The sequence below is a fragment of the Mesoplodon densirostris genome, chromosome 14 (genome assembly GCF_025265405.1).
Source record: "Mesoplodon densirostris isolate mMesDen1 chromosome 14, mMesDen1 primary haplotype, whole genome shotgun sequence".
NCBI lineage: Eukaryota > Metazoa > Chordata > Mammalia > Artiodactyla > Ziphiidae > Mesoplodon > Mesoplodon densirostris.
In genome coordinates this window covers 55,377,592-55,390,149 of record NC_082674.1, presented here as the reverse complement: position 1 = coordinate 55,390,149, position 12,558 = coordinate 55,377,592, and the positions used below count along the sequence as shown (strand labels likewise).

General features: G+C 40.0%; 1 protein-coding gene across 1 annotated transcript in view; it reads left to right on the top strand.

Moving 5' to 3' along the window:
- SPRED2 (sprouty related EVH1 domain containing 2) overlaps window positions 1–12,558 on the top strand; it is a 131,612-nt gene that overhangs the window by 101,633 nt on the left and 17,421 nt on the right. The window contains exons 3-5 of the mRNA XM_060117533.1: window positions 194–371; window positions 8,190–8,358; window positions 10,547–10,611. Of these exons, the coding sequence (XP_059973516.1) occupies window positions 194–371; window positions 8,190–8,358; window positions 10,547–10,611 (412 nt within the window). The remainder of the gene's footprint in view (window positions 1–193; window positions 372–8,189; window positions 8,359–10,546; window positions 10,612–12,558) is intronic.

Here is a 12,558-nt window from a genome sequence, read left to right as displayed (position 1 = left end):
TTTTATATTGAGTTTAAGAGTTTGGGTTTTTCCCTGAACATTGATACAGGCTATCTTTTAAGGTTGCTGCCAGGCGTAGATTTTCTTTTGATGAGTCCCAAAAATGCTGGCTGTGGTCCCCTTGCACTGTGAAACGTGTCCTCCAGCTCCAGACCATTGTCATGCCCCATTCTTCTTGTTGTTGTCGTTTTAGTGACAGCTATATTGTGCGCGTCAAGGCTGTGGTTATGACCAGAGATGACTCCAGCGGGGGATGGTTCCCACAGGAAGGAGGCGGGATCAGTCGCGTGGGGGTCTGTAAGGTCATGCACCCCGAAGGCAATGGACGAAGCGGCTTTCTCATCCATGGTGAACGACAGAAAGACAAACTGGTAATGGCAGACGTGCAACGCGTGGGTTAAATTAGCAACGACTGATTTCTTGACATTAAATCATAGCCCTTTTCCTGTAGGTATTTTTTTCCTTCTTTCTCTGACTTCAGACTCTTGCAAAAGCTTCCAAAGTTAGAATTCACGGGGCTGGCGCCAAATTGCAAACCCTAACCTTGGCTTTTCAGTGAAGTCACTTTTTACTACACACCGTATAACTCAGATGCTTAGAAGTCGTGCATTTGGCTGTCTTATTTGCGTCTTGATTAATTAAGCTGTCTTTCTGTCACTGTAACAAGATGTTCAAAACGAAAGTATGTTCTTTATTATGAATCACATCGTAGTGAGCTGTGAAGTCAGAGTTTTTTTAAACATTGGGTTTATTCATGGAGCATGCCATCAAGGTTTGGATGGTGAGAGATAGAATGCAAAGAGGAAGTGTCGTCTGACGTTACTTCTAAACAAATGTTTATCTCAAAAATACTGCAGCTTCTATTTCATAAGGTAATGGATAAAACATGTTTGGTAAAAGAAAGTAACAAAAAGCAGCGCCATTACACTCCTGTAATAATTCTACATGCTTAAAAATAGGCACTTTGGAGAGTAATCATTATCTCACAAAGATGGGGGCGTTGATAGTTTATAACATAGTTTCATGGAAGGACTGGATGTCCAGTTCTATGTTATGAAGGAATCTATGATACAAAGGGAAATTGTCTATTTTTAATTGGTGGCCTTGAATCTGGGAGAACATGCTCCTATCTGTATTCGATCCTGGAATGTATACTCCAAAGCCAACCATTGATTCAAAATGTGCAGGATCATGCAGTATCTCAACAGAGAAAATACAAAGACACCACAGGAATAAGCCAGTGATACATTTGAGACCCTTGACAGCGGCATGTGTTGAGTTTTATGTGCTGAGTATACAAACTTAATCTTCTTCTGCAACCACTTCTTAATGTTTATAAAGGTTACAAAATAAGGCAGAACAATTTCTAAATGTTATATATGGATGAACAGAAATGGTATTTTCACACTTGATTCATTTCTGAAAATGAAATGAATGAAAATGTAAAGGGAGAATATAGCTCATTTTAAGAAACATGGCCATTCAAGAAATTCCTTACATAATAGTCAAATAATTAAAACATTCTTGTTTATAAGATATTCACAATAAAGGCAATGTAACCACACTAACAAGAAAAAGTGAAATAACTACCTTTTATCCAGCATTTACCTAAGGGCTGAGTACAATGCTAGCCCTTTAGTTAAGATGTATCATTGTATCCTTACAGTAGCCTGTATAGCTATAACTGAAGAAACTAAGATTCAGAAAGACTCCTTGTTCTGGATGACCCATCTTGGGGGCCGGGAACCAGTATTTGATACCCTGTCACTCTGACCCCAAACTGAGCCAAAGTCACATGTGCATAACCACCTCTAGCCCTTTGATATAGTTTTTTTCCCTTTGTGCATATTTTTATTTTTACCTAGCTGTAATCAGAACTCATAAACAGTTTTATATCTGTGTGTGTGGTGTGGTTTTGTTTTGTTTTGTTTTTTTGGGCCACATGGCATGTGGGATCTTAGTTCCCCGACCAGGGATCAAACCCTTGCCCCCTGCAGTGGAAGCGCGGAGTCTTAACCACTGGACCACCAGGGAAGTCCCTAAAGTTTTATATCTCATAAGATATTCTCATAAGAAATTTTCCATGTTGCTGGTATCAGGTTGACGTTCCATTGTTTATTTGAGGATCTCCTTAGTGTCAAATGTTAAGATTCCTTCCCTTCCCACTACCCCCAGCATTATCTATCTGCATTTTCCACACTTATTATTTACTTGGAATAATTTGGTGGGTCAAATTTTTATGACTTTTGATACTTGTACAAAGAGCTGCTACCAGCATATCTGAGAATGTTCTTTAACGCACTGAGGGTCACATATTTTAAATCTTTACCAATTTGATTAGAGTAACAGTGGTATCTTGTTGATTAATAATGAGATCAAATGTTTTTCTGTTTGTTAAACAGTCTTAACTGTGAATTATCTGTCAGTGTCCTTTGCATATTTACCTTTTGGGGCCTGATTTTTCTCCTTGATATGTATGCCCTTTAAGTATAATAAATATACTCATCTTCATCTACATATTTGCAAATATTTTTATAATCTATTGCTTGCCTTTTTTATTTTAGTTGGGTTCTTTTCCTACAAAAATTTTGCTAGAAAATTTTTTTTCCCTTTTTCCCTTTTTATTTTTACTGTTACTACTTTTGCGTTAGCGAATTATTGTACCTGAATGGTTACATCTTTTTAGGTCTGTTTTTTCCTGGTATTTCTGTGGTTTGTCATAGAATATGTCAACCTGAAATAGCCTTTAGATTGTCTGATTCAGCCCTTTCATTTTATAGGTACATTTATAAACTTGTATCGTACCACCGACTTGACCATAGTAATTGTGAGCTTCTACAATTTTGTTTGAGGCCCTTTATGTAAATAACCTCAGTTAAATTCCTGCAACATTCTGAAGGAGGAGGATACTATTGATATTATCTACACTTTGTAATGGGGAACCTCAATTCTCCAAGAAGTGATCCATTTCCTCAGTCTGGGGCACATAGTCATTAGCAGAGCCAGCACTGGGAACCATTTCATTGTGAAGCCAAAACCTGGTCCCTTCATACCAGCTCTGCATGGGAATAGGACAGTCCTGGCTGTGGACCAGCTTCTGTTATGTCTTGCTATTGCACAAGGACTGTGTGCCTCATCCCCTCCCCTGTCATGTTTCTCCATCACCCTCTCCCTCTTCTTGTCCCCCTTACATTCTGTGACTCTACACTTCTGGACTTTTATATATTATCTCCACTAGTAGTTAAATCACACACCCATACACCCAGATGTGCTTCTGCATCTTTCCATCCCTCACTGTGCCTGTTTCACACTCTGGTAAATCCTGGACTCCTAACACACAACCCCACACACGCACTTATGGCAATATGATGACTCCTCCTTTGGCCCCCAAGCTTACGTAATGCAGCATTTCTGCCCACTGGAGGGTATGAATCCTCCTGGAAGCTGTGCAAATGGGATGGGGTTGTTGAAGGACACCCGTCCCCCTCAGTGGTGGGATGGCGAGGAGAGGGTGGAGATCATTTTGGGAATACAGAGAATGGATGGTATCAGAGTTCCCAGTATTCCAACAGGGACAACCAGCCTTTTCTGATAGAAACTGTTGTCAGTAGTTTTTCCAATGTAGTGCAGTTCTAGAATTCAGCACATTGGTTTTTGTTGTTGTTACTTGACTTCTGTGTTGACGCCTGTGAACTGAACTTCCATTGTTTCTACGGGAAAAGTCTGTGTTCTAAATATCCATTCACAAAGTCGTTATTTGGATAATTTTTGGTGAGTTGGAGACAGTCACGTTTTCCTGAGAAATTATATGTAAACTAAAAATTTCTGAGTTGAATCTTACTTTAGATGGATTAGAGGATTTTACTTCTGAAATGAATCCTGTGAGGAACTACCTTATGAAGGTGAATCACAAAATCTAAAAGGTTGATCATTCCAGCGCAGGTCTGTGAGCACTCCCACACACATTTGATGGGAGTTACAGCTGGCAAAGCTCTTTGAAAGGCAATTTGGCAGGATATTAATTTAAAATGTGTATTCCTTTTTACTTGGCAGGTCCACATGTAAACCCTATCCTATGGAAATAGACTGCAGAGCTTTATGGATAGCTACAGTTATCAGAAGAGTTTTGGTCTCAGAATCCCTTTACACTCAAAAAATGTATTGAGGACCCCCAAATGCTTTTATCTTGTAGCTTATAGCTACTAATATTTACCATACTAGAAATTAAAACTGAAATTGTTAAAAAATCTTAATTAAACAGTAGTGTTAGCATAAATGACGTTCTTTACAGGCAAGAATAGGCAAATAACTATATAACTATTTTCCAGGAAAAAAAATGATTAGAAGAATAGCATTGCTTTGCATTTTTGCAGATCTCTTTATTATCTGACTTAATAGAAAATAGCTGCATTCTAATGTCTACTCTTGCTTCCAGTCTGTGGCCATATGTTTTGGTTGAAGTATATGAAGAAAATCCAGCCTCACACGGATATGTAGTTGGAAAACATAGAAATATTTTAATAGCCTTTTCAGACCATCATAGATATACTTCTTTGATGCTACACCAAAACTCGGCTTGTAGTAGTTTCTTAAATGTGGACTCTGAAACCATATCAATGACCTTTTTATACTCTATTACATTAAAATCCACTGGTTTATCTTTCTCTTTGCATGGATCTTTTACTCATTCCTGATTTTGTAATGTCATGCATTGGTCATTTGGAAAATAATGGTTTACTGAGTTAAATAGATCTTCCAAATGTTGATACATTCAATTCTATAATATCAAAAATCACATTTCTTAATATCACCACTGATCTCATTAGAAAAGTCTTAAGTATTAGGAAACTGTCCAAAATTCTAATTTTCACTTGAAAGTTGAAATTTTATTATTGGCAACAAATATCTCCTTGTTTTCCTTGAGGTGACAGGCTCGCTGTGTTCATCTTCAAGAAAATGTCTGCCAGGTACCCAAGTCTGAATAACCGTAGTTCACCTGTAGGCTGTTCTTCCAAGTAAACCTGGTGATCCATGAGGGAAGTAGTTAGTTCAACTCACAACTGCAGCCATTACACACATTACACACATTTTCCTTGAGACAATCGACATTCTTCCCCATGCAGTAGAAGTAAAAAGGCTGTGAGAGATACTCTTCCCTTTTCTAACTACACATTTGTGCAAAGCCAGAGTTTCTTCCCATACTTCAGCCAAAGCAACGTATTACAGCAGATCAAATGCAGAAGCAGATATGAGAATCCAATTATGTGTACTTCCCATTTCATCACACGAGATGAAAGATGTGTATTCACAGGTCAAGATGTAATCATTTTTAACTGCTTCATCAAGGACAATCCTACATAAGACTGGCCTTTTTTACTTTGACCATGTGACAGTGGTGAATCCAGTGACTTTGGTACTGTTTGGTGCCACTGCCTGGCCTTGATTCATGCCTCAGCACAGCAGTTTTACCCACAGTTCCTTTTGCACCATTAGCAGAACTGGCAGCACAATGAAAAAGCAAAAATATCTTAATATATGAAAATAGTTTTGCCATCCCAGACCCCGTGAAAGGACCTGGGGGTGCAGAGGGAAGTCTCCCAAGAGACCAAACTTTGAGAACATGTTCAAGGATGTTCATTCCATCATTAGACAATGTAAAAGCGACCAATTAGAAATGACTTAAATGCCCATTAGTGTGGAGAATGGCTGAATAATTTTAATATATCCATACTGAGGAATATTATTTATGCAGCCACTAAACAGAATCCTTTTTACCTTCCTATATCTCCAAGACATGTTTTTGGGAAAAAGGCAAGTTGAAGACCAATTTATAGGTTTGGCTACTTTTAAACAGACTCACACACACAAACTTACATGCGTATGTAAAGAAGCTGCAGGAAGGGAACTGGAGTTGTGTCTACCATACTGACAGTGGGCAGTTCTGGAGAGGGAGAGGCGTTGAGGGTAGGGACGGTGAGATGGGCAAGAATGGAACCTTCATGGACTCACCTAAATTACTTAAATCTTCTACAATATGGATTTCTTGTATCGATTTTTTTGAAACCTCCAACAAGAATATATAATCACTTTTTTTCTCCCCACGCATCTGATTTAAAAAGCTATTTTTAAAAGCCTTTCTCAACTTTTAAGTCAACGCCTAAACTTCATTTTAGAAGATTGATACCTATTATGCCAAAACTTCACTAGAGGGGTTATACCTGTTAGGAAGATGAAAGCATTTGAACGTTTTCACTTTTGTCATTAAACTTAGATAGGTAATGATGTAATTTTGTTTAAGAGAACAAAGAAAGGGTATCTGGCCTCCTCCCCCTCACATGATTTAGGTGGCTGAACTTTACTTTTCTAAGAACTTATTACACTTCTCTAGGAAGATGTACCTTTGGAGTAATCTTAAACTCAGAAAATGTCAACCAAAGACTAATTGTTTTCACCCAAAAAATATGGAGAAAACCAGAAGTCTTTGTTTTTACAAAAAAGTTTATTTTGAGACTTTGCATTGAGACTATTAAATTCTAAAATAGATAACATTTGTTAGTTAAAGCCTTGGTTATTTGGATTTCCCCAATTTGGAATGGGGCTGGGCTGACATTTAATCATTGTGCTATTCTTAGGTGAAAATGGCCATAGTAAGCAATTTAATCATAAATAGAACTGTGCGAGGGGACTGTTGTCTTCTTTCAATACAATGGAATAAAGTTAACTGCTTGGGACTGCTATTTGATATGCCAATTTGACTATTACTCTCATCTATTAAGTTAGGGAACATTTATTAGGCAATGCTTAATTTCTGTTTGCTTAGACGTATTATTGAAAGTTGTACTCATTTAAAGATATTCTCTCTAATTGGAATTTTTATTAATTTAGGCAGGCCTTTATTCTTTCACTTAGTTAAAAATTAATAAGATCTCATTTTGTTAAATGTAGAACTTTGCCAGAACAAGATCAAAGCTAGTAAAACTTAGCAAAATCATTTTGATGTATATATATATATATATAATGAAACCATAGAAATAAATATTGTCAGTATTTTGGAGCTTTCTATGAATAAAGACTGGAGTTTACATTCACATGATTGCAATGCCTCTTTTATTCTATAATCTTAAACTCTGGTATCTTTACCAGCAATAGCACTCTACACACAGAGGGAGTTATTTTATAAAATATCTTGATCTTTTACAGTCTGGTTAGGGGAACAAGACTAATGCACATGAAACTGTTAGAGAATAATACGAAACCAAGTACTAAATTGTGAAGGTGACAAAAACTGAAGTAAATAAAAGAGTAAAACATAATGTGATATACTGGGAAGCGTGTATGACCCTGTTAGGTTTCTTACTGTTTGGTGTTTTCAAAGCATGTTCATGTGTACGTTCATTTGATAAGGTTGGTGTTGCTTCCGCTTTAGAGATAAAAAGGTCAAAGGTCTAAGACAGTCTGCTCAAAGTCATAGCTTAGTAAAAAGGCCATTCTGAGACGAGATTGCTAGAAATTTGGAGATTGTTCTAATAATCCAGGTAAAAGGTTAGTAGAGACCTAGATCACGGTAATAGCAATTGAAACAGGGTTGATACAAAAGATGTTGAAGGAAAAATGAAATGGACTTGGTGACTAATAATATGGGGAATAGAGAAAGCCGAAGAGGCAAAAGAAAACCACAGAGATTTGAGCCAGAGGGAATGAACAGAGAGGGGTTGGCATTGCTAGATAAGGGGAAGTTACTAGGGGCAGAATTTGCAGAGCAAGTTAGTTATTTGCTCAGCTTGTTGAATTTGAGGTCACTGAGAGACACCCATTAGGACAGGAGAAGGAAGATTGAGACCCCTGATGTAGAAGCAGCCAACCTGGAACAGAGCAAAGCCCCAAGACTGGACCTCAGCTTAGTGCCCCCTAGTCAGGGGCAGGAGGAAGGAAAATGAGCGAGGTAGAGAGCATGGTTAAGGGGTACAGCAATACAGCGAGGACCACCAAGGGTGTGGGGTAGCAAGGAGTGGATGGTCAACAGAGGCAGACAAAGCTTTCCTCCAAGAAGCCTTCAAAGATACGTGAAGGCAGAGGGGAGGGTTTTCATTAGTTGCCACCAAGGACAATGGTTCCTAGTTAGATTTTTGTAACCAGACGCAATCATGACGATTTCACAAGTAACCCGCCTGTGTGTTTCAATCCTTCAGGTGGTATTGGAATGCTATGTGAGAAAGGACTTGGTCTACACCAAAGCCAACCCAACCTTTCATCACTGGAAGGTCGACAATAGGAAGTTTGGACTTACTTTCCAAAGCCCTGCTGATGCTCGAGCCTTTGACAGGGGAGTGAGGAAAGCAATCGAAGACCTTATAGAAGGTATTGAATTTATTGCTGCATTCTCAGTGGGACTATGGGAAGTTTCCAGGTTCTTTTTAATCTGAATTGTCTGCCATCATATATTTGTGGATTATTTGCAGGTAGGTTGGGGGCCAGGTCAGTAGAGGCCAAAACTTCAGGAACATCCAAGGAGAAAAAAACTTTAAGTGACAGTGCAGGGGAAAAGGAGATGGGTTTCAGAGTAAAGAGTGATTCCAATTGGTTTTTAGACTCTGCTCTGAAAAGACAAGTTCTAGACTTCCATGTGAATGACTTTTTGATGTGTTTTACCTTTCCCTGACTATTGAGAAACAGCTTTGGTCAGATTTGGTCCAGAGGTGGAGAATAGATTCTACTGGGCCCAGAAATCTCCATGCCTTCCCACTGTTGTGTAAGGAGAGCCCAGGGGGTACGTCTGCCACTGAAAAGGCAAAGGGATCTGTGACTCCTTAGTCCATGGGTGAGCAGCTGGTAAACACTGTGTTGCATTTAATCGTGGCCTGGAAGGCTCTTAGGCAGTGAGTTCTCATGGGCTTTTCTAGAATCCACAGAGTCCAAACATACAAATTCTCCACTTTGACACATTCAGTTATCAAATCAAAGGGTTCAAGGTTCCATAGCCAGGGCCCTGTGAATAAAGGAATATTAAGCAAGGCATGGTAAAGCCAAATTCAGAATTTGGGGAGATTAATCACAAAAGAATACATGTTTTATTTGTATATGAAATAAATATGTTCTGAAGTCATTTTCTTCATTGCGGATTTGGGGGAAGAGAGAAAAGCAAATCTCAAAAGAAAAATCTCTTAACATCAGCAGGGAGCCATTTCTGGCTGGAACACGAATCAGGGAACTGCAATCCCAGGGTGGCCAAAATGAGTAACAGCCAGTGTTCACATCATAGATCTGACACAAGTGGCAAATGTTTAAAATCTTGTTATTAAACATAGCTTTTAAATGTTTACAAGAGAGAGTATCCTGTATTATTGGTAGAAGCAGTATGTCCATGTACTCAGTCACTGAAGCTACACACAGAATTTGATTCTCTTGTAATGTTTTTCTCTGTAGACACTCTACCTAGCTCTGTTCTATCAAACTTGCCTTAAACGTTGATGGACTAGAGTAATTCAAATAATAGAGAAAAATCCTCAGAGATCAATAGGAATTGCACACAGGGTATTGTGGGACTTGTTTTTCCTCCTGTGATCCCTCTTTGGAAATGTAAATGTTTCTCATTCCTTTCTGAGCAAGTCTTTTGATTTCAGTTTCATGTAATAGCAAAATATTTTCCAAATGTACATTTTGTAAGACCTAACGAAGAAAAGGAGAAGAGAGAGACTAAATTTACCTTTTGGTAGATCTATCACTTATGCAAATTTAAGTGTGTTTTTCCTTTTGGCCATTAACAGTGTCGGTTGATTTGATCCACACATTACGGAGTGGTATTAGGAGGGAAAAGGGGAAGTTACACTAATTTGCCTGCCAGAATGAAGAAAGCGTTGAACAAATAAACCAATTGAACCCTAAATGACCATTATTTTTCCTGATGGAATAAACTGGGTTTTCTGACATGAGCCTAAATGAACCTAAATGTTGGCCTGCAAAAACGAAGAAAACTCATCGATACCCTAGTATTGCAAGAGAAAACCTCTTTGCCCAGGTATCAGCTTAGAAGGTGGCTCCCACAATCTGGGGTTTAGAGTACAGTGTCTGAATTTCAGCACAGGAAGCAACTATACTAGCTACTTAGTCAAATCCCCTCGTGCGTAAATGAAAAGCCCTGACCTCTAAGTCCAGTTATGCAGTGAGATGGTGGCCCGTCCAACCTGGAGTTCTCCATCCATTGCTTTTCCCACTACACAGTGGGGGCATGGGGGTCACTGGTGGAGTCCAGTCATGATGCATGGCCTCTGTGGTGCCTCTCTGTGTACTTGTTCTCCAGTGGCCAGTGAGGGAGTTTGAGGGATTGATTTGGGAACAACAGTAGGCAAAGTTCATTTAGGGAACATGTTGGCTAGAGTCAATTAAGAAGGGTAAATTAAAAGCATTTAATTCCCAGGTAACATATTTCTGCTGGTGATTCACATGTGAAAGGAATAGGATGTGGTTTATTTAAATATACTTTTTTAAGTGATTGGCTTTGACTTATCCTCTTTAGAAACACCTTTTTGTGGTTTTTGTGTCTTTTTAGGCTCAACAACCTCATCTTCCACCATCCATAATGAGGCTGAGCTTGGTGATGATGACGTTTTTACAGTAAGTTCCCATTGTCCTGTGCTTTCCAGATGAGTTGGTGAATAATCAGAGAGAGGTTCTGTTTAGGGGCATGAGAGACACTTGGCAATTTGGTATTTGCTGTTGCTGTTGGGATGCTGTCAGGGAGATCTCTGCCTTGTCATAATCTTGCTGCCCCGGGTTTTCCCTGGTCCCTCATGTTGCCATGATGCTACAAGGCACATAGTATCAGCTCTCCTAGAGCTGTCCAGGGCGCTCTCCCAGTCTTCCTTCACACTTAAGGTGACTAGCCGTCCTGGTTTGCCTGGGACTGTCCTAGTTTTAGCACTGGCAGTCCCTAGTCCAGCAAAATACATATTTCAATCCCAGGCAAACTGGGACAACTGGTCACCCTACTCTCAGAGTCTTGCATTAACAACCAGCTCCCCCAACCTCCCTTGTGCGGTGGGTGCCGGGCAGGGGAGTAGCCCTCCTGATGAGTAATTAAACATCTGGTAAGAGAGTCCTGAAGGCCGAGTTGAGGTTAGGGCCAAATGTGCTAAGGCAGGAAATGGCTTGGATATTTTGACACAGCTTGAGTTAATGGGATATAACTGGAGACAAAATGATTTCTCAGCTTGCCCCTTCACTAAAATTCTGTGCTTTTAGAAGTTAATTAAACAAACAGTTCACTGTGCACCTGCTGTGTGCTTGGTGCCGTCAGGAGCTGTAGGGCAGCATTTCAAAGTCTCGGCCTTGACCCACAGGAAGAAATACATTTAAATTGTAACCTAGGACACACATCCATAGACATCCCAAACCAGATCGTATTTCATGCCCTGCATTGTGATTCTTTTCTCTTCCTTTTTATTTTCTTCTGCTTTTTATTATGAAACTTTTCAAGCATACAGGAAAATTTAAAGGATAGTACAGTGAACACCTGTATATTCTACACCTAGAGTCAACAGTTGTAACATTTTGCCCCATTTGCTTTATCTGTGCCTGTGTGTGAACTTACACATGCGGGCGCACACACATAATTTTTCTGCTGATCCAGTTGAAAGTAAGTTGCCTCTAAATACCTGAGCATGCATCGCGTAAAAATAAGGCGTTCTCCTATACCACACCATTACTGGACCTAAGAAAATTAATAGGAATTTCATAATATCATCTAATAGTTCCCCGATAATTCCTCAGTTGTCCCAAGAGTATCTTTTATAAGCTGTGTTTGTATTTAATATTTTAAATATTAGTTGCAACCCTTTAAACTTGATTCCCGACCCACTCATCCTGCAACTAGCAATTTGAAAAACACTACTTTGGGAAGACAGAGGTGTGTGAACCCAGCTCCAGCCCTCATGGAGGTAACCGGGTGGTCTGGACAGCGATGAGGTGAGCCTGTGAGAAGCTTAGAAGCCAGCACAGACTGTAAAGTGCTCTGGCCCAAGGTCCTTTACGAGGAGGGTTGTGGGGGTCAGAGAAGACCCCTGGGAGCTGAGGCTGGACCGGACCTCGGTGGCATTGGAACAGGGTTTGGGAACAGGCTTCGAGGCGGGGAGCGAAGGTGGCAGCTGGGATGCATGTACTGAGTTGCCTGAGCATTTCAGACCCCGACCTGATGTGAGTAGAGAGTGCTTGGGATGGGGGCACGGGGGGGATATGTCAGGAAATGAACTCAGTTGTGCCTCCGCACAGCGGCTGGTGTAATGTGGCTCTGAGCAGGCTTCCTATAGCGCTCCAAGCAGATCCTCTCGACAGTTGGCATGTTGCTTACATCTGTTCCTTTGTCACGTTTTGAGAGACAAACAACAGCAGGCGGGTTAAAAGGTGGCTTCCTGTGCTCCAGAGCAAAACTGTCATTCGCAGCTGCTTCCCAGCTACCTGCCAGAAGTGATTTATGGAAGCAGGAGAGGGCAAGAGGGAACAGGCTGATGATGGAAGCCAGCATCCCTCCTGGTTTTGTCCTTTAATCCACAGGGGATCAATGTG